Genomic DNA, 23,483 nt, shown 5'->3' with positions numbered 1-23,483 from the left:
CACTCTGAAAAAAGAACAGTAACTTTTAAAGAATGCATTTGTTAACTGTCACCTGAGGAAAAAGATTTTTAAAAAATCACAAAATGATAAATGTTGGAATTTCTTCTGCTCTTGTTCCCTGAATTCCACCTTTAAAATACAAAGAAGAAAGGGAAGAAAAATGAGCGGTACTTCCCCTCACCAAAAAGCACAGTAACAGATTAAAATATAAGAATGAATACTGCTTACCCAATATGTTTTTTAAAAAGGTAAGAAATTGGCCACTCTCTTAAAATTTGACTTCTGACTCAGAGTGAGTATCCCAAAGCTCGCAGATCCAATCTACTTTATGTTTTTCCACCATTTGGTCAGTTTATTAACTGTCTAAGCATTCGTTATCCAATAAAAAAAGATAGGCCCTTTCCTGTAGGGCAGAGATAATTCACAGTCCATGAATTCTAATTCTGCTGTCGTAAGTTAAATCACACATTCTCTTAATCCAACTTTCCTTCCCAAATACTTTGTGGCATGTATTTTATTTTATTTTTATTTTTATTTTTTTTTGCGGTATGTGGGCCTCACACTGCTGTGGCCTCTCCCGTTGTGGAGCACAGGCTCCAGACGCGCAGGCTCAGTGGCCATGGCTCACAGGTCCAGCCGCTCCATGGCATGTGGGATCTTCCTGGACCGGGGCATGAACCCATGTCCCCTGCATCGGCAGGCAGACTCTCAACCACTGCGCCACCAGGGAAGCCCCGTGGCATGTATTTTAAATATTAAAATTAGTTTCTTTTGAAGTACCTCTCAAGATAACTTGAAGACACACTAAAATAAATAAACTGCTATAGAAGCCAACCATTTTGACATACAATAATATGAAAGATAAATACAAGAAATAAATACAAAAAACAAAATCAAAACAGTGAAAAAGTAAGTAACAAGAAAAGGTAAAAAAAAAAAATTTTAGGTAAAGGTATGGGAAAATCAGAGTAGAGATAGATGAAAGCAGTCACAAAGGTTTCAGTTTGGGCTTTCTTTTCTTCCGTTTATTTCTGGTCAATGATAAGTCTGACCATAGCCTGGTCTTCCTTCATCACAAGTTTTGAAGGTGGGAGGCAGTTTATTTTGTAACATTCTCACCAAGGTTTGACATACAGCAGCCATTTCATAAATTAATAAACACTAATCCCTGTTTTTAGGCTGCATGAAAATTAAGACACTTTTTCAGCAAAACTAATAAAACCTTTCTACCTTATAAAGAATTTTCTAAATTAACAAGACGGATTCCAATTATTTAGTCAGAAAATTCAGTGATAAAGAGGGTAATATTAGAAATGCCACTTGATGGAGCTACCTTCAAAGTGTATCCCAAACTCTACTTGCTCAAACTAGCCGCTAAAAACAAAAAAGGCAGCTTTGTTATCAGAGCTATTAAAAGTGAACTAGGCGGAGTCAAGATGGTGGTGTGGGAAGACACAGAGTTAGCTTCTCCCCACAACTAGTGTGCCTGCTGGCCTCTGGTGGGGGATGCTAACGCCCAAGGAGATAGTAGGAACCCCAAAGTGAATCGGTAGGAAGTAGGGGGACTGAGGGGGGAGGAGAAGTGGAGGTCAGACAGGATCTGTGCCCCTGAAGTCGGGGAGGTCAGGAGAGGCAGGCGGGAGGGACTCTCTGGGAAGAGAAGGAGAGGAGCAGAGGGCGATCGCCTGGCTCACTTAGGCTGGGGAGCCTGCTGAGCTCTCAAGCCAGTACCCCGCCTCCAGAGCCCCATCCAGGCCATGTGGGTCCTGGGGGCATAAGAGGGAGGCCGGGGAGATGAGGAGTGGCAGGTGGGAGGAGCCATCCAAGGAGGGACAGGAGAGAAGCAGAGGGTGATTGCCCCACCCACTGGGGCCCCGGGCAGCCTGCTGAGCTCCCCAGACCGATCCCCTGCCCTCCAAAGCCCCCTCCAGGTCTCGGGGGTCCTTGGAGGCATAGGAAGGAGGCCTAGGGGAGAACAGGAGAGGCAGGCGGGAGGAGAGGGAGAGGAGCAGAGGGCAACTGCCCCACCCACTAGAGCCCAGGAAGATTGCTGGGCTCCCCTGTGAGGTCCCCAGTCCTCTGAGACCAGGGCTGAGGGGCAAACCTGGGTCCCTTCTGTTCCTTGAGCCTAAGCTCCACCCCGCACAGCCCCCAGGGCCTTTTCCAGCCCTGTCAGTCCTGAGCATTGGCCCTGCCCACCGCCCAAACCTCACCCTTGCTTAGGCCCCACCCTCCACAGCCGAGGCCTCCCCCCACCCTTTTTTTTCTTTTTTCTTTTCCCTCCTCCTCTTTTTTACTATTATGGTACTGATGTGCCTTCTGGCTGTTGATTCATCTATACTTTTATTTGTATATTCTTCCTAAGGTATCTGTTTAGTTTTTACTTTGTTATTGTTTTTTTCCCTGCCCCAGGCAACTTGAGGGACCTTGGTTCACGAACCCAGGGTTGGGTCAAAATTCCTGTGGTGGGAGCTCTGAGTCTGAACCACTGGACTAACAGAGAACCTCAGACCTCAGGGAATGTTCACTGGAGTGAGATCTCACGGAGCTCCTCATCTCAGCACCAAGACCCAGCTCTATCCAATAGCCTAAAAACTCCAGTGTTGGAAGCCTCAGGCCAAACAACCAGTAAGTCAGAAACACAATCCCACTCATTAGAGAAAAAAAAAAAAAAATGACACAGATGTCACAGATGAAGGAGCAAGGTAAAAACCTAAAAGACCAAATAAATGAAGAGGAAATAGGCAATCTACCTGAAAAAGAATTCAGAGTAATGATAGCAAAGATGATCCAGAATCTCGGAAATAGAATGGAGGCATGGACTGAGAAAATACAAGAAATGTTTAACAAAGCTCTAGAAAAAGTACAGAACAAACAAACAGAGATGAACAACACAATAACTGAAATGAAAAATACACTAGAAGGAATCGATAACAGAATAACTGAGGCAGAAAAACAAATAAGTGAGCTGGAAGACAAAATGGTGGAAATAATTGCTGAGGAGCAGAATAAAGAAAAAAGAATGAAAAGATTGAAGACAATCTCAGAGACCTCTGGGACAACACTAAATGCACCAACATTCGAATTATGGGGGTCCCAGAAGAAGAAGAGAAAAAGAAAGGGTCTGAGAAAATATTTGAAGAGATTATAGTTGAAAACTTCCCTAACATGGGAAAGGAAACAGTCACCCAAGTGCAGGAAGCGAGAGTTCCATAAAGGATAAACCCTAGGAAAAACACACCAAGACACATATTAATCAAACTAACAAAAATTAAATTCAAAGAAAAAATATTAAAAGCAGCAAGGGAAAAATAAAAAATAACATACAAAGGAATCCCCATAACGTTATCAGCTGATTTTTCAGCGGAAACTCTGCAGGCCAGAAGAGAGTGGCAGGATTCGATGGAAAAGTCAAAAGCTTTTCAGACAAGCAAAAGCTAAGAGAATTCAGCACTACCAAACCAGCTTTACAAATGCTAAAGAAACTTCTCTAAGCGGAGACACAAGAGAAGAAAAAGACCCACAAAAACAAACCCAAAACAATTAAGAAAATGGTAATAGGAACATACATATCGATAATAACTTTGACTATAAATGGATTAAATGCCCCAACCAAAAGACACAGACTGGCTGAATGGATACAAAAACAAGACCCATATATATGCTGTCTACAAGAGACCCACTTCAGACTTAGGGACACATACACACTGAAAGTGAGGGGATGGAAAAAGATATTCCATGCAAATGGAAATCAAAAGAAAGCTGGAGTAGCAATACTCGTATCAGATAAAATAGACTTTAAAATAAAGACTGTTACAAGAGATAAGGAGGGACACTACGTAATGATCAAAGGATCAATCCAAGAAGAAGATATAACAATTATAAATATTTATGGACCCAACATAGGAGCACCTCAATACATAAGGCAAATGCTAACAACCATGAAAGGAGAAATCGACAGTAACACAATCATAGTAGGGGACTTTAACATCCCACTTACACCCATGGACAGATCATCCAAACAGAAAATAAATAAGGAAACACAAGCTTTAAGTGACACAATAAACCAGATAGATCTAACTGATATTTACAGAACATTCCACCCAAAAGTGGCAGAATACACTTTCTTCTCAACTGCACATGGAACATTCTCCAGGATAGATCAAATCTTGGGTCACAAATCAAGCCTCGGAAGATTTAAGAAAATTGAAATCATATCAAGCATCTTTTCTGACCACAACACTATGAGACTGGAAATCAATTACAGGAAAAAAACACAAATACATGGAGGCTAAACAGTGTGCTACTAAATAACCAAGAGATCACTGAAGAAATCAAAGAAGAAATAAAAAAAATACACAGAAACAAATGACAATGAAAACATGATGACCCAAAACCTATGGGACGCAAAAGCAGTTCTAACAGGGAAGTTTACAGCAATTCAACCTCACCTCAAGAAACAAGAATAATCTCAAATAAGCAATCTCACCCTACACTTAAAACAACTAGAGGAAGAAAACCAAAGAAAACCCAAAGTCAGTAGAAGGAAAGAAATCATAAAGATCAGAGCAGAAATAAATGAAATAGAAATGAAGAAAACAATAGCAAAGATCAATAAAACTAAAAGCTGGTTCTTTGAGAAGATAAACAAAATTGATAAACCCTTAGCCAGACTCATCAAGAAAAAAAGGGAGAGGATACAAATAAATAAAATTAGAAATGAAAAAGGAGAAATCACAACTGACACTGAAGAAATACAAAGGATTATAAGAGACTACTACAAACAACTATATGCCAATAAAATGGACAACCTGGAAGAAACTCACAAGTTCTTGGAAAGGTACAATTTTCCAAGACTGAACCAGGAAGAAGTAGAAAATATAAATAGACCTATCACAAGTAATGAAATTGAAACCGTAATTAAAAATCTTCCAACAAACAAAAGTTCAGGACCAGATGGCTTCACAGGCGAATTCTATCAAACACTTAGAGAAGAACTAACACCTATCCTTGTCAAACTCTTTCAAAAAATTGCAGAGGGAAAAACACTCCCAAAGTCATTCTACAAAGCCACCATCCCACTGTCACCAAAACCAGAAAAAGATATCACAAAAAAAGAAAATTATAGACCAATATCACTGACGAACACAGATGCAAAAATCCTGAACAAAATACTAGCATACAGAATCCAACAGCACATTAAAAGGATCATACACCATGATCAAGTGGAATTTATCCCAGGGATGCAAGGATTCTTCAATATACACAAATCAATCAATGTGATGCACCACATTAACAAATTAAGGAATAAAAACCATATGATCATCTCAATAGATGCAGAAAAAGCATCTGACAAAATTCAACACACATTTATGATAAAAGCTCTCCAGAAAATGGGTATAGAGGGAACCTTCCTCAACATAATAAAGGCTATATATGACAAATCCACGCAAGCATCATACTCAATGGTGAAAAACTGAAAGCATTTTCACTAAGATCAGGAATAAGACAAGGATGCCCACTCTCGCCACTCTTATTCAACATAGTTTTGCAAGGCCTACCACAGCAATCAGAGAAGAGAAAGAAATAAAAGCAATACAAATTGGAAAAGAAGAAGTAAAACTGTCACTGTTTGCAGATGACATACACTATACATAGAAAATCCTAAAGACGCCACCAGAAAACCAGTAGAACTAACCTGTGAATTTGGTAAAGTAGCAGGATACAAAATGAATGCACAGAAATCTCTGGCATTCCTATACACCAACAACGAAAAATCAGAAAGAGAAATTAAGGAAACACTCCCATTTACCACTGCAACAGAAAGAATAAAATACCTAGGAATAAACCTGCTTAAGGAGGCGAAAGACTTGTACTCAGAAAACTATAAAACACTGATGAAAGAAATCAAAGATGACATAAACAGATGGAGAAACATACCATGTTCTTGGATTGGAAAAATCAATATTGTGAAAATGACTATACTACCCAAAGCAATCTATAGATTCAATGCAATCCCTATCAAACTACCAATGGCATTCTTCACAGAATTAGAAGAAAAAATTTTACAATTCATATGGAAACTCAAAAGACCCCGAATAGCCAAAGCAATCTTGACAAAGAAAAATGGAGTTAAAGGAATCAGATTCCCTGACTTCAAACCACACCACAAAGCTACAGTAATCAAGACAGTATAGTACTGGCACAAATGCAGAAATATAGATCAATGGTACAGGATAGAATGCCCAGAGATAAACCCACGCACATATGGGCACCTAATTTATGACAAAGAAGGCAAGAACATACAATGGAGAAAGGACAACCTCTTCAATAAGTGGTGCTGGGAAAACTGGACAGCTACATGTAAAAGAATGAAATTAGAACACTATCTAACACCATACACAAAAATAAACTCAAAATGGATTAAAGACCTAAAGGTAAGACCAGACACTATAAAAGCCTTAGAGGAAAACAAAGGAAAAACACTCTTTCACATAAACCACAGCAAGATCTTTTTTGACCCACCTCCTAGAGTAACGGAAATAAAGCCATAAATAAACAAATGGGACTTGCTCCTAGATGCAATCAATATTATGAATTTATATCATTCCAAAAATAAGCAATGCATCTGTGTACATATGCCTATACTCTGTGTTTTTAGAATACAAAAGGGAACATACTATATAGATTCTTGACCTTGCTTTTTTGAATTTAATACTTCTTAGAGATCATTCCTTTTCCATTCACAGACAGCCTCCCCTTTCTTTTTTTAACAGCTGCATGTATTACATTATATGTATGATATACCATAATTTATCTGGTAATCTTCCTACTGCCAGACATTTATATACAATTCTATGATAAAAATCCTGGTATATACAATATTTTGTGAATGTGTGAGTATTTGTAAGGGAACAGTTCCTAGGAGTTAAATTGCTGGATGAAAGACTAAAATTCTGACAGAAGTTACCGAAACTACCCTCACAAGCAACTGCACTAGTTTATAGTCCCTGAGTAAGGGTAACAAAAGGTAATGAAAAGAGTATACAGGGTGGGAGGGTGGGGTTGGAGAGGAGGGAAGGAAGGGAGAAGAAAAGAGAGCTAGCTTACCTTCCAAAGTCACAGAGTTTTAAGACAGCTGTATCAGGATCCAACAAGAGGTTCTGTGGTTTAATATCCCGATGGCAGATTCCAAAGGAATGGATATAGGCTAAACTTCGGAACAGCTGATACATATACAACTGGAATAAAGAGTAAAAATTAATTGAATACTTACTTTCTATCCCAAACAATTCAGAGTCCTTACGCAGGAAACAAAGTAACAGATTTCCAGAAAAGAACAGTGAAAAGCTGGGGATTGTTTGCACTCAGTCTTTCTTAAACAAGTTTTATGTCATTTCTCTATCCATTAGCTAATTATAGTTTAGTTAACCAATGTTATATTTGTACCATCTTTTAATAACTTAAAAAAGGAAAATTTACAATGTGCTTTTATAATTTTTATTTTACTAACATCTCACCACAAACCTGTTTTTCTCCCCTAAACACAGATTTAAAAACTCAGAGGGGTATTCCAAATCATGTGACTAACAAGTAACAATGTTTAGACCAGAAGCCAAGTCTTCTGTTTTTTAAGTTCATCATCCTTTGTCAGGGCCAGAGGTTATTGATACAGAGGTCTGGGAAAACTCACACTGTGAACTGAGAAAATCTGTTATCAAGACATCAGTAAATCTATTAATAGCAACACCACTCTTCCTGTTAATAACCTTCAGAATTAAGTAGACTTCAAAATGCCATTTAAAAACAGATCCTAGATGACTATTGACATCAATTGAAAAGAATATTTATTTCAATTTTATTACAAAACAACATACACTGAGAAACTGGGTCTGTGTGGAAGAAAGAATTAGACTCTTGACTGGCGAAGAGACAGTCTTTGTGAAGAAAGTGAGTATATCTTTTTTTTTTTTTGCGGTACGCGGGCCTCTCACTGTTGTGGCTTCTCCCGTTGCAGAGCACAGGCTCTGGAGGCGCAGGCTCAGCGGCCATGGCTCACGGGCCTAGCCACTCCACGGCATGTGGGATCTTCCCGGACCGGGGCACAAACCCGTGTCCCCTGCATCGGCAGGCGGACTCTCAACCACTGCGCCACCAGGGAAGGCCGAGAGTGAGTATATCTTAAACCTTCTATTTGTTTCAAGGTCAGTGTTCTGGTTCACTTATAAATTTTTCTGACTCCTCACCTTCTGACCTCTACCCCAAAGTTATATACCATGAAAAGAACTTTTGAAATGATTCAAATCAAAGATACCAGTATCTTGGTGAAAAACAACAAAAAGAGAGTTAAAAGTCAGATAAAGCACCGACATAAGGTATCATCTACATATGAAGTGGTCTTGACTCCTACAAAAATATACTGAATCACCAATTTACAGGAAATACTGAGGACAGAGGAACATATTAACACCACTATAGTAATCCCATCAGCAAAATCCATTTTATTACTATAAAGCTTAAAATATAACTATTAAGTAAAAACTTCGATACTCAAAACATTCAGAATCAATGCCATTTTATTTTCTAGAGTATTTGTATGAAAGGTAAAATGCAGGGCTTCCCTGGTGGCGCAGTGGTTGAGAGTCCACCTGCCGATGCAGGGAACACGGGTTCATGCCCTGGTCCGGGAAGATCCCACATGCCGCAGAGCGGCTGGGCCCGTGAGCCATGGCCGCTGGGCCTGCGCGACCGGAGCCTGTGCTCCACAATGGGAGAGGCCACAACAGTGAGAGGCCCATGTACCGCAAAAAAGAAAAAAAAAAAAAAAAGGTAAAATGCAAAATATTATACTTAGAAAGCTGAACTTTTAAACTTAACTCCTAGTTAATTTTCACAATGTCATAGTTAAACAAATAATCTGTTTCTAATAATCTACCACAACTTCAGTCATAATTATGTTGGATAAATTGCAAGCCACTCTAACATGAGTTGTATCAAATAAAAAGGATGACATTGACATCAGGTACCAAAAATTAAATAACACCTTAATAGAGTCTGTGCATATTTAAAATTACAAAAAGTTTAAACTTCAGCTACGGACACACTGTATCTATAAATGGCAATAAACATTGCATTTGGTAATATTTATAACCATATTTTTATAATTTTATAGGATATGCTTGCTCCTATTTCAGCCTGTGGCACAATAAGGGTTATAAGAAATTAAATTAAAAGGTGCTGTAGGTAGCAAAATTAAAACCCATAATTGTCTGTGAAAAAGTTCATTTGTCAGAAAGATGACAAGTATCTTTAATACCCGCGTCATGAAAGCTTAAAAAGGGAAGACTTCACGCTTTAAAACTGTACAAAAATTTAATGAAACTCTAGCAATACCTACTTTGCAGCTTTCCCCCCTCAGAATGAGATGTAATAATATAGTTAAAATACACCCAGCACTCTCCCTTGTTCATAATAACTAAAATGGGAAATTGCTCCATTTTTACATACCTTAACATAGATCACAGGGAGCGTCTGTTTGGCTCGACTATAGTGTCTGGCAACTCTGTATACTGTTTCCGGAACATAGTCCAGCACCAGATTAAGATAGACCTCATCTTTCTGAAAGAGTTTATTAAAAACAAACAAACCAAAATAACAAGATTAGGAACTAGTCTTTAAATATTTAAGTTAGAGTAAATTCTCTATACATTCACTTATTCAGATTTTTAAAGAAAAGATTCATGTGTTCAATTTTAATTATACAAAATTAATTCAGAATATAACCATAATAGTAAAAACAAGTCTACCACATTTTTTTTTTACTAACAATTTCATGGCAAAAACACAGCCATTTCAAGACTGTTAAGATTCCTAGTCATATTTAAACTGTTATTTTGGTTATATGATTTTAGAGGATATTACCTGTCACAAAACTTCATATTTTCTAGTTTGAGAATCATTGCCCTTATATCCTATCAGGAAAGCTGTCATGGTAGTAAAATAAGTATTGAACTGGGAGCTAAGAAATGTGCATTTCTAGCCCTAGCTCTGCTAACTGATGTAAGCAAGTCATTTAATCTCTCTAGGCTTCCGTTTCTTCACCTATAGCATGAAAAGCTGGACTTCAAAATTTCTCCTTAAAAAAGATTCTATGGTTATTTGATTAGTTATATTAGTTAATTAGTCTATAATTAGTAAAATAACCACTTGTCTTCTACAATTAACTGAAAAAAAAAAAGAATAACTTATAAGGCAGCGAGTTACCATACTCACAAGTTTACTGCAGGTCATATGTTTAAACATCCATTCACAGCAGCATAAAGACACCAATCCAAGATCAGTGGAAAGAAAGAAGGGAATTCCAACTAAGTACCAAGTAGGAAAGAAGAAGAGAGTGCTACCCTCACCCTGTTCATGTGAATAATATCAGATAAGCAAACTGAAGCAGAACACAAAGTTGAGAATCACTGTGTTCAAGTCTAGAACTGGCTACTGAGTAGGAAAATCTTCAGGTAACACTTCACAATCTTCCCAGTTTGAAATACCTGCCAAACTAAAGTGAAGAATTTCAATTTTCAGCATTTATTGAGCATTTTCTATATGCCAGTAGTCATTGCAGAGGAAGTAAGGAAGTAAGGGTGCAGGTAAAAGACATGTCATCTAAATTGAGTATGAAAGGGGCATTTCAGGCAGAGAGAAAACTGTATTCAAGCTGTGAGGTCAGGCTTCCCTGATGGTGCAGTGCCAATGCAGGGGACACGGGTTCGAGCCCTGGTCCAGTAAGATCCCATGTGCTGCAGAGCAACTAAGCCCATGCATCACAACTACTGAGGCTGTGCTCTAGAGCCCACGAGCCACAACTACTGAGCCCGCGTGCCTAGAGCCCGTGCTCCACAACAAAAGAAGCCATGACAATGAGACGCCCGCACACCACAACGAAGAGTAGCCCCCACTCACCGCAACTAGAGAAAGCCCGCGCACAGCAACGAAGACACAACACAGCCAAAAATAAATTTAAAAAAAAAGAAAAAAAGGTGTGAGGTCAAAGAACAGAGCAGATCTCAGGAAACAGTTTAGTGAGGCAGCATGCCACTGACGCTATTACCTTTTCACTTTCCCTCAGTCTTTCATGTTCTCCTCTCTTCCCTCCATATCCAGCTTAAATTCCATGGTCTAACATTACCCTCACTCTCTAACAAGGGAGTTAGTAAACAACAGCAAAGGCTTGTTTTAAAACTCTTCTCCCATCCTCACCCTCAGCTGATACCTTGCTTGTACCACTACATGTACCCATTTACCAGCATCTACCCCCAGATGCTTTTCCTTCACTACTCTAACTAGAGATAAGCTGACCAAGCTCCTTTCTAAGGCAAACTCTGCTGCATGTAAACAAACTACTCTGCTTTTCCTATTCACACTCATTGCTTCAGTAATTTTTCTTTCTCTGTCGATTATTCTCTCTCTGTGAGAGCATTATAACATAAACTTGTTATTTCTTCCATCGTTAGAAAAAATCTCTAATCGCACTAATCACCACCATCCTATTTTCTGGCCCCTTTAACAGCAAAATTCTTCAAGAGATGTCTAAATTGACTTTCTCCAATACCTGGCTCTTCTCATTCTCTCTAAAACTTACTCCAATAGAATTTCACCACCACTATTCCACAATAATTATTTATCAAGATCAATAATCTACTTGTTGCTGTATTCAATGCTAATTTTCAGGCATCATCTTTCCCTCTCTTTTACTTGACTTAGCACTACCATCTGACATAGTCGATCACGTTCCCCTCTTTGAAACACCTACTTCACTTGGGTTTTAGAACACTATACTCTTCTGGTTTTCATCCTACCTTAAAGACAGCTCTTCTGGCTCTCTATTTCTGGTTCCTTCTATTCTCCTTTATCTCCTAAGGAATAGAGGATCCTAAGGCTCAGTCCTCAGACCTCTGTTCTTTGTGTAAGTCCACTCATCCAGTCTAATGGCTCAGTACTACTATACACTGATGACTCCCAAATTCATATATATCCTGGGACCTCTGCCTTTAAGTCCAGGCTAGTATCCACTAGCCTGGACTTAAAGGCAGAGGTGGAAGTTGGGAAGATGATAATGAAAGCAGTGTGAGCAGCTGGAAACCTTCTACAAGAATCCAAGGCCTAGACTAGGGCACAGGTAATAAGGATTTTTAAAAAAGGAGGTGGGAAACAGGTATATTGGCTAGCTAAACAAGAAAGTAATAGAGAACCTGAAAAATAAAGAAGTTTGGATTAATTTACCAGTCTCTAAACCTGGGCAACTAGGCAGGTAATGAGACAAGGAACGTAAAAAGAGCAAAAAGGTGTGAGGGAAAAAGTTGAACTTTTATTTAATGAATATCAGAACATTTTAGTTTTGTTCCATAGGTGGTTGGAAATACATGGGTGGTTGGTCAAGTCAAACTCAGAAAACAAGAGTAGAGCATAGCTAGAGATTTAGGCAATAGCTGAAACTGTAAGAACAAGAATCACTCACCTAAGAAGAGTGTATACAGTAAGAGAGTGAGGAAAGGACTGAGTATAAGATAAGTATAAGTATACTTATAAGATCTTTGAAAATAAGTATAAGATCTTTGAAAATTAAGAATGAAACTTCCCTTAAGACATTAGGGGACAATGAGAACTAAGAGGCATAAAAGAGCAAGGAAAGACTAGCATCAAAAGATCCCAAGTTGAGTTTCAATAATGATGAGATGTGGAACAGCAAAGTGTTTCAATGGCAGGAAGGATGGGATTGAAAAGGCTGTTGGATCTGGTATACCATGGTTCAGTGACCGTGTTGGAAAGAGCAGTTTCAGACCATGGTGCCAACAGCAACCAACCTGTACTGAGTTCATAAGTGAGCAGATGGCAGGTAAGAAATAGGAGGCAGTTAATTTAGTTTGTTCTTACAAAATCTCTAGTGGTCAAAGTAAGGAGAGAGCTGGGAGCTGGTAACTTGAGGGGAAACAAAAGTCAAAGAAGAATTTTAAATGTGCTTTTTGTTTGTAGTTTTTAGTGGCTAAGAGACCCAAATTTATTTGTATGCTGACTGGATAAAGCCAGAAAAGTTTTAAGAAACAAAAGAAAAGGGACAACTGATGAAACAAGGTTCTAGAACATCACAAGAACAGGAAAAGAAGAACACAGAGAAGTTATACCATGTAGTAATTAAGAAGCAAGGTTAGCATGAGTCACACAAACTATACGGAAGTCCCAACACTGCTACAAGCTATGTGACCACAGCAAGTTACTTAACCTCTTGAAGCCACAGTTTCCTGTAAAATAGTGCTAATGATGATACCTACTTTAAAAGACTGTCATGAGATTATTAGAAATAATCATACACAGCTCTTGAAGCATATTACCTGGCACATAATACTTAATTTTAACTTTTATCATCTTTAAAAATGAACAATACCACATTTTTCCCCCTGTACATCTAAAATAAGTGATTACGTGTTAGAAAGAATAAATAAAATGAATGTATGTCTGATGACCCTATTTCTTGTAAAATAAGAGATAGGTTATATGTAAAACTGAGGGTAGCAAAAGCAATGCTGAGGGCTAAGGGAAGAAAATTTCAAAGATCAAGATTTAGGTAAGAATTAGTTCCACGTGAAGATGAGGTCTGATAAAGAGAATAAACAAATAGAAAATGCTGAACTGGTGTTGAATGGGTTGCTGTGTAAGTAGAACCCAGGGAATGGTAAGTCTCGGGTTTTGGAAGCGTCATTAATATGGATGCCAAAATTATTCTTTTTTAACTATTATTTGATTACAAGGTTTCTTGATTTTAATAAATCACTTGACAAAGTTAATCACAATATATTTATAAATGACCTGGAGATGTGTATGCTAATTTAATTCATTTGCTAAATAATCATACCAAAAGTGAAGAATAAAAATACTAAAAAAATGAATACTAAGTTCAAGGAAGATTTCTAGTTGTAGGGCTACAAACTCTGTTCTTCCCTTGTCCTAATCAAATTATTGTAAATGATTTCCTTCATTAGGGGATGCAAGAGCAAATGGCTAAACAACAAATGTAAATGTGTGAAGCCAAAATGTATAATGCAGTAAGAGGCAGTGGTTGGTAAATCAGAATGTACAAGACTTAACTAAAAGCATTCTAATTAAAAAAAAAAATTAACAATGTGCTTGCAAAATAAAACACATCAGAGGATGAATCTGGCAGTCATTTTACAATTTTTTGACTTTAACACAACCACCTAATATTGCCACAAACCTAGGAAGAAGCTTAAAATGGAAGACTAAATATGAATTTAAAGGACTCTAGTAGTCTAGAATGCTAAGCCAAACCCACAAAATAAAACTTAACAAAGATAAATATAAAACCCTATGATTAAAATCGAAGTGCCAATTTATTCTGTAGAATGACAGATTAAGACTTAGTAATTCATCTGGAAAATAAATGATAGGTGTAACTGAACAGAGCTCAAAAGGAATCAACATTGAGATGCAGCTAATGAAAAAATTTGACGCAATATTAGTTTACAGTAGAAGTATTGTGTTCAGATCAACAAAGATAATTCCACTCTACTTTGTACAGTTCAGGCTTCATTTGATGTACTGATGATATCCATTTTTAGGCAGTATATTTTATTCATGATATTAACAAAACAAAACATATCAAAGGAAGGTTATCGAAACCATGTCTGCGATAGGTCAAATGTTCTCATTTATTATACTATGAGAAATATGGAGGCTCAAATTATATTTGGAGCAGTACTTTGCAGATTAATATAAGCTTATCTTTTTGCTCAAATAAATTTTATTTATTCACTCCATTAACTGATCAACAACTTGTCAATTTTCTTTAGCGCCATAGAGGAGGTTTGTTCATTTTGTAAGTATAACTGTCTCTCTGACATTTAAAAGTTGTCATTTTGACTATATTTTCTGAGATACTGGAGGTGTCTATACTCAAAGGCACTTTGAACAACCCTTCACTTCATGGCTCTGTGCTTGTATCCAAATCAAATCCACTTAAAAATATATATATACACAATTGGTCCTAAAACTGAAAGCCAAAACTAACAACAAGTAATACTACCATCAATACCAATTTGAAATAAATGGGCTCAACATCATATTCTCTATATGCTCTTGTTAAACCTACAGATGTTCTGCTGTAAATTTAACAGCCTCAGGAGTAATCCCTGAGGGGGAAGTGCCCATTCCTAGGAAATGTCATCACAGCAGAGAAACTACTATTTTCACGTTTCCAAAGTAGCTTTGTCTGGAGGTTTACGTAAAAGATAATTCATGAGACTGAGGATACTAATATTTCAAGAAGAAAGAAGGATCAGGATTCTGCATTTCTATCACTTGTAATTTTCTGGAAAATCTCAGGCCTGCTGTTTTCTTAATGTAATCTCTCTCTTTTGAGTTATCAAACAGAATGCCTGAATATTCACAGATTAGCAGCGAACTGTAAAAGCCAAGTATAAAAATACAACATAAAGAGTATCATTTAGCTGGAGATACTGAAAACAGTCTACTAACATAATGAGAAAGTACTAATTTCAGAGAACAGTTACTAGGCTTCCAAATTACATGATGTACAACTTCGGGAATATTTCTCTCAATGGTTATCATTTTTATTAAAAAATTATTCTCTAACTGCTGATAATCCCTCCTCTATGAACTCCACTCTAAAACTGTTCACTGAGTTAAGAAATCTAAATGACAAAATTTTGATCACACCTAACAAAAACTCAGCAAAAGCTGTGATAACTTCATCCATTGGAAGACAGACACTACTCACTATGATGCTCTTACCCCCAAATAATTTTTCAAGTCAGGGAAACAAAATTGCTTGAAGCTGCAGTTTTAAGTAGAACCATGCTAGCATTCTAAAAATTTGATGGGATGCAAAGCATCATATAAGAGAATCCAGTAAAAAGACATCCAACAGGGCTTCCCTGGTGGCGCAGTGGTTGAGAGTCCGCCTGCCGATGCAGGGGACACGGGTTCGTGCCCCGGTCCGGGAAGATCCCACATGCCGTGGAGCGGCTGGGCCCGTGAGCCACGGCCGCTGAGCCTGTGCGTCCGGAGCCTGTGCTCCGCAATGGGAGAGGCCATGGCAGTGAGAGGCCCGCATACCGGGGGGGAAAAAAAAAAGAATGTGTACAGGTGCTAGCTGAGCAGCATGCAGGACAAACTTGAAGCATTCCCCAAGTTGCACATAGATACATCAACGTACAGCAGAAGCATCACTGGCATGAGGGGCTTACAAGCAACCTCTGACTAAACATTTGACTAAACAATAAACTACTCTGACTCAAGAGCAACTCCCAGGGAGTAAAATCACATTCATCCTGGCAGTCAAAAAGACTGTGAATGCCCAAGGCTGTACCCTCTCAGGAGCAATCAGAGGGGAAAGTCCAAGCTATTAGTCCCTGGTTCAACATGTGGCAAATAAATATGAACTCCCTGAACTATGATAGCAGCACCCAAGCCACTCAAACATCCAATGGTAAAGGATAAAAATATAACTGGCTAATGGGACTTTAAGCATAGCCTCTGACCAATAAGTGACATTTAAAGGAGGAAACAAATGGAAATCAAAAGAAAGCTGGAGTAGCAATTCTTATATCAGACAAAATAGACTTTAAAATAAAGACTATTAGAAGAGACAAAGAAGGACACTACATAACGATAAAGGGATCGATCCAAGAAGAAGATATAACAATTGTAAATATTTATGCACCCAACATAGGAGCACCTCAATACATAAGGCAAATACTAACAGCCATAAAAGGGGAAATCGACAGTAACACAATCATAGTAGGGGACTTTAACACCCCACTTTCACCAATGGACAGATCATCCAAAATGAAAATAAATAAGGAAACACAAGCTTTAAATGATACATTAAACAAGATGGACTTAATTGATATTTATAGGACATTCCACCCAAAAACAACAGAATACACATTTTTCTCAAGTGCTCATGGAACATTCTCCAGGATAGATCATATCTTGGGTCACAAATCAAACCTTGGTAAATTTAAGAAAATTGAAATTGTATCAAGTATCTTTTCCGACCACAATGCTATGAGACTAGACATCAATTACAGGAAAAGATCTGTAAAAAATACAAACACATGGAGGCTAAACAATACACTACTCAATAATGAAGTGATCACTGAAGAAATCAAAGAGGAAATTAAGAAATACTTAGAAACAAATGACAATGGAGACACGACGACCCAAAACCTATGGGACGCAGCAAAAGCAGTTCTAAGGGGGAAGTTTATAGCAATACAATCCCACCTTAAGAAACAGGAAACATTTCGAGTAAACAACCTGACCCTGCACCTAAAGCAATTAGAGAAAGAAGAACAAAAAACCCCCAAAGTTAGCAGAAGGAAAGAAATCATAAAGATCAGATCAGAAATAAATGAAAAAGAAATGAAGGAAACGATAGCAAAGATCAACCAAACTAAAAGCTGGTTCTTTGAGAAGATAAACAAAATTGACAAACCATTAGCCAGACTCATCAAGAAAAGAAGGGAGAAGACTCAAATCAGTAGAATTAGAAATGAAAAAGGAGAAGTAACAACTGACACTGCAGAAATACAAAAGATCATGAGAGATTACTATAAGCAACTCTATGCCAATAAAATGGACAACCTGGAAGAAATGGACAAATTCTTAGAAATGCACAACCTACCAAGACTGACTCAGGAAGAAATAGAAAATATGAATAGACCAATCACAAGCACTGAAATTGAAACTGTGATTAAAAATCTTCCATCAAACAAAAGCCCAGGACCAGATGGCTTCACAGGCGAATTCTATCAAACATTTAGAGAAGAGCTAACACCCATCCTTCTCAAACTCTTCCAAACAATATCAGAGGAAGGAACACTCCCAAACTCATTCTACGAGGCCACCATCACCTTGATACCAAAACCAGGCAAGGATGTCACAAAGAAAGAAAACTACAGGCCAATATCACTGATGAACATAGATGCAAAAATCCTCAACAAAATACTAGCAAACAGAATCCAACAGCACATTAAAAGGATCATACACCATGATCAAGTGGGGTTTATTCCAGGAATGCAAGCATTCTTCAATATACGCAAATCAATCAATGTGATACACCATATTAACAAGTTGAAGGAGAAAAACCATATGATCATCTCAATAGATGCAGAGAAAGCTTTCGACAAAATTCAACACCCATTTATGATAAAAACCCTGCAGAAAGTAGGCATAGAGGGAACTTTCCTCAACATAATAAAGGCCATATATGACAAACCCACAGCCAACATTGTCCTCAATGGTGAAAAACTGAAACCATTTCCACTAAGATCAGGAACAAGACAAGGCTGCCCACTCTCACCACTCTTATTCAACATAGTTTTGGAAGTTTTAGCCACAGCAATCAGAGAAGAAAAGGAAATAAAAGGAATCCAAATTGGAAAAGAAGTAAAGCTGTCACTGTTTGCAGATGACATGATACTATACATAGAGAATCCTAAAGATGCTACCGAAAAACTACTAGAGCTAATCAATGAATTTGGTAAAGTAGCAGGATACAAAATTAATGCACAGAAATCTCTGGCATTCCTGTACACTAATGATGAAAAATCTGAAAATGAAATCAAGAAAACACTCCCATTTACCATTGCAACAAAAAGAATAAAATATCTAGGAATAAACCTACCTAAGGAGACAAAAGACCTGTATGCAGAAAATTATAAGACACTGATGAAAGAAATTAAAGATGATATAAATAGATGGAGAGATATACCATGCTCCTGGATTGGAAGAATCAATATTGTGAAAATGACTCTACTACCCAAAGCAATCTACAGATTCAATGCAATCCCTATCAAACTACCACTGGCATTTTTCACAGAACTAGAACAAAAAATTGCAAAATTTGTTTGGAAAAACAAAAGACCCCGAATAGCCAAGGCAATCTTGAGAACGAAAAACGGAGCTGGAGGAATCAGGCTGCCTGACTTCAGACTATACTACAAAGCTACAGTAATTAAGACAGTGTGGTACTGGCATAAAAACAGAAAGATAGATCAGTGGATCAGGATAGAAAGCCCAGAGATAAACCCACGCACATATGGCCAACTTATCTTTGATAAAGGAGGCAGGAATGTACAGTGGAGAAAGGACAGCCTCTTCAATAAGTGGTGCTGGGAAAACTGGACAGGGACATGTAAAAGTATGAGATTAGATCATTCCCTAACACCATACACAAAAATAAGCTCAAAATGGATTAAAGACCTAAATGTAAGGCCAGAAACTATCAAACTCTTAGAGGAAAACATAGGTAGAACACTCTATGACATAAATCACAGCAAGATCCTTTTGGACCCACCTCCTAGAGAAATGGAAATAAAAACAAAGATAAACAAATGGGACCTAATGAAACTTCAAAGCTTTTGCACAGCAAAGGAAACCATAAACAAGACCAAAAGACAACCCTCAGAATGGGAGAAAATATTTGCAAATGAAGCAACTGACAAAGGATTAATCTCCAAAATTTATAAACAGCTCATGCAGCTCAATAGCAAAAAAACAAACAACCCAATCCAAAAATGGGCAGAAGACTTAAATAGGCATTTCTCCAAAGAAGATATACAGACTGCCAACAAACACATGAAAGAATGCTCAACATCATTAATCATTAGAGAAATGCAAATCAAAACTACAATGAGATATCATCTCACACCAGTCAGAATGGCCATCATCAAGAAATCTAGAAACAATAAATGCTGGAGAGGGTGTGGGGAAAAGGGAACACTCTTGCACTGCTGGTGGGAATGTGAATTGGTACAGCCACTATGGAGAACAGTATGGAGGTTCCTTAAAAAACTAAAAATAGAACTACCATATGACCCAGCAATCCCACTACTAGGCATATACCCTGAGAAAACCATAATTCAAAAAGAGACATGTACCAAAATGTTCATTGCAGCTCTATTCACAATAGCCCGGAGCTGGAAACAACCTAAGTGTCCATCATCGGATGAATGGATAAAGAAGATGTGGCACATATATACAATGGAATATTACTCAGCCATAAAAAGAAACGAAACTGAGCTATTTGTAATGAGGTGGATAGACCTAGAGTCTGTCATACAGAGTGAAGTAAGTCAGAAAGAGAAAGACAAATACCGTATGCTAACACATATATATGGAATTAAAAAAAAAAAAATGTCATGAAGAACCTAGGGGTAAAACGGGAATAAAGACACAGACCTACTTGAGAATGGACTTGAGGATATGGGGAAGGGGAAGGGGAAGCTGTGACAAAGGGAAAGAGAGGCATGGACATATATATACTACCAAACGTAAGGTAGATAGATAGTGGGAAGCAGCCGCAGAGCACAGGGAGATCAGCTCGGTGCTTTGTGACCGCCTGGAGGGGTGGGATGGGGAGGGTGGGAGGGAGGGAGATGCATGAGGGAGGGGATGTGGGAACAGATGTATATGTATGACTGATTCACTTTGTTATAAAGCAGAAACTAATAAAAAAAATAAAAATAAAAAAAATAAAAATAAAAAAAAAAATAAAAAAATAAAGGAGGAAAGATCTCTAATCAATAAGCTTAACTTCTAGCTTAAAAACTGGGGGAAAAAAAAAAGGCAAAATAAACCCACAGGAAGAAAATAACGTAGACTAGAACAGAAATACATAAACTGGAGAATACAAAAGCAATTTTAAAAACTTAATGAAATCAAAAGTTGGTTCACTGAAAAAAAAAATCAACAGGGCTTGAGCTAGACTGACCAAGAAACGTAAGACTCAAATTACTGAAACCAGGAATGAAAGAGGAGACATCACAACTGACTTTAAAGAAACAAAAAGAATTTTAAGACAAAAGTATAAACTTTATACCAATAAATAAGATAATTTAGATGAAATGAACAAATCACCAAAATGGACAAAAGAAGAAATAAAAAAATCTAAGTATACCTATTACAAGTAAAGTAACTGAATTAATAATTTAAAATTTACCACAAAAAGTGACCTGTTGTAAATGGCTTCACTGGAGAAACCTACCAAACCTTCAAAGAAGAATCAATACCAATTCTTCACAAAAATTTTCAAAAAAATAGAAGACAAAAACACTTCCTAACTCATTCTATAAGACCAGTATTACCCTGATACGAAAACCAAACAAAGCCATCACAAGAAGGGGAAAGAAAGATGACTAATTTATATTCCTTATGAATATAGATGCAAAAATCCTCTAAAATATACTATCCAGCAACATATAAAAATTATATACCATGACCAAATGTTATTAATTCCAGAAATGCAAGGCAGGTTTAGCATTCAAAAAATTAATGTAAAATACTTTATTAATAGAATAAAGGAAAAAAACTCCAACAGATGGGGGAAAACCATTTGAAGAAATACAACAACCTTTCATGATAAAAATGCTCAACAAACTAGGAATGGCAAGGAACCTCCTCAACCTGATAAATGACATCTACAAAAAACACAGCTAAAAATCACACTTAAAAATGAAGAACTAAATACTTTTTCTCTCTAAAATTGGAAACAAGACAAGGATGTCTGCTTTCATCTCTTCTCAACATCATGCTGGAGGTTCTAGCCAGGGCAGTTGCAAGAAAAAGAAATAAAAGGCATTCAAGACATTATATTTTGATAAAAGAGTCAATTCATCAAGAAGATATAACTATTATATAATATATTCACTAAACAACGGAGTTCCAAATACATGATGCAAATATTGATAGAAGTGAAGGAAGAAATACACAATTCTACAACAATAGCTGGGAGACTTTAATATACCACTTCCAATAATGGACATCTAGACAGAAGAGCAATAAAAAAAATAGAGGACTTGAACAGCACTGTAAACCAACTGGACCTAACAGATATATATCATGGGATGTTATCCAGAATATGTCATACGTTAGGTCACAAGACAAATCTCAATAAGTTTAAAAAGACTGAAATCATGCAAAGTTATCTTCTCCAACCACAATGAAATAAAACTAGAAATCAATAACAGAGGAAACCAAAAGATTCACAAATGTGTGGAAATTAATCAACACATTGTTAACAACCAACAGATCAAAGGAAATTAAACAACACACTCTAAAACAAGAAAAATTAGAAAATACTTAAGAGATAAATGAAAACAAAAACACAATATACCAAAACTTATGGGAGGCAGCGAAGGCAGTACTCAGGGAAATCTACAGCTGTAAATGCCTACATTAAGAAGAAGATCTTAAGTCAATAACCTAACTTCACATCCTGAAGAACTAGAAAAAGAAGAGGAAACTAAACCTAAACTACTAGAAGAAAGAAAATAATAAAGATTAGACCAGAAATAAGAGAACAGAAAAAAACAATAGATTCAAGAAACCAAAAGTTGGTTCTTTGAAAAGATCAACAAAGTTGACAAACCTTTAGCTAGACTGACAGAGAGAAGAAACAAATAACTAAATCAGAAATGAAAGTGAGGACATTACTATTGACCTTATAGAAATAAGGACTATAACAGAATACGATAAACAACTGTGTGCCAATGAATTAGATAATGTAGATAAAACTGATAAATTCCTAGAAACACACCAATCACTAAAATGACTCAAGATGAAATACAAAATCTCAACAAACCTGTATGACAAGTAGAGATTGAATCAGTAATCAAAAACTTCCCCAAAAGTCCAAAGCCAGCTGGTTTCAATGGCAAATTCTAACAAACATTTAAAGAAGAATTAACAACAATCCTCTCAAAAGCTCTTCCAAAAAAATAGAAGACAAAAAACAAAAGAGTAAGTAAAGTGTTTAGGTTACAGTCATATAGTAAGCACCATATAAGTTTGGGCTATTATTACTATTCACTATTAGTATTACTATTTACTATTACTACTGTTACTATTCTACAGCAAAAGGCTATTTACTCTCTTCTAAAAAAGTTCTACAAAGTAGACACTGTACAATCTCCCCTTGTTAATCATTACTAAGACATTTTTTTCTTTTAAAGAGACAGCCTTTATCTTAAGGATTTTTACATTGAAGACTTCAAAAAGTGGTAGGTTTTTAGAACTTATTGACCTGTATTTAAAAGGAACTGTTGACAGAGATTCACCAGAAATAATCTGAAAAAGTGGGAAAATACAGTTAATACTACTGAAACCTACTAAAATAACTCCAGGACATATGGTTTATCCAACATAATGATACCTCTAAATGCTGTCACCGATATGAAACTGACTGCTTCTTTTCTAAACACACAGTGGTATAATTAACAATATTTAATCACTTCTGTTCTTTCCTAAATATATAAAAATTAAAATACCAATTAAAAAACTAATATATTTTTCTCTTTCAATGTTTGTTACAGATACAATTTCAATATTTTCATTCAATAGTGGTGTGGTTTAAGAGACTTCTCATTCACAAGTCAAACAACAATCCACCC

The 23,483-nt window shown here is 37.0% G+C and overlaps 1 protein-coding gene across 2 annotated transcripts in view; it reads right to left on the bottom strand.

The window, feature by feature from the left end:
• Nucleotides 1-23,483, bottom strand: part of GSK3B (glycogen synthase kinase 3 beta) — a 200,276-nt gene that overhangs the window by 68,443 nt on the left and 108,350 nt on the right. For both annotated transcript variants that reach the window (XM_079704208.1, XM_079704209.1), the window contains exons 4-5: nucleotides 9,508-9,618; nucleotides 7,111-7,241 (exon numbers count right to left, since the gene is read on the bottom strand). In XM_079704208.1, coding sequence (XP_079560334.1) covers nucleotides 7,111-7,241; nucleotides 9,508-9,618 — 242 coding nt within the window. The remainder of the gene's footprint in view (nucleotides 1-7,110; nucleotides 7,242-9,507; nucleotides 9,619-23,483) is intronic.

The sequence above is a fragment of the Hyperoodon ampullatus genome (assembly GCF_949752795.1).
Source record: "Hyperoodon ampullatus genome assembly, chromosome: 5".
NCBI classification, from domain to species: Eukaryota; Metazoa; Chordata; class Mammalia; order Artiodactyla; family Ziphiidae; genus Hyperoodon; species Hyperoodon ampullatus.
Note: the sequence above shows the minus strand (reverse complement) of the source record. Positions and strands in the feature narration are given on the sequence as shown.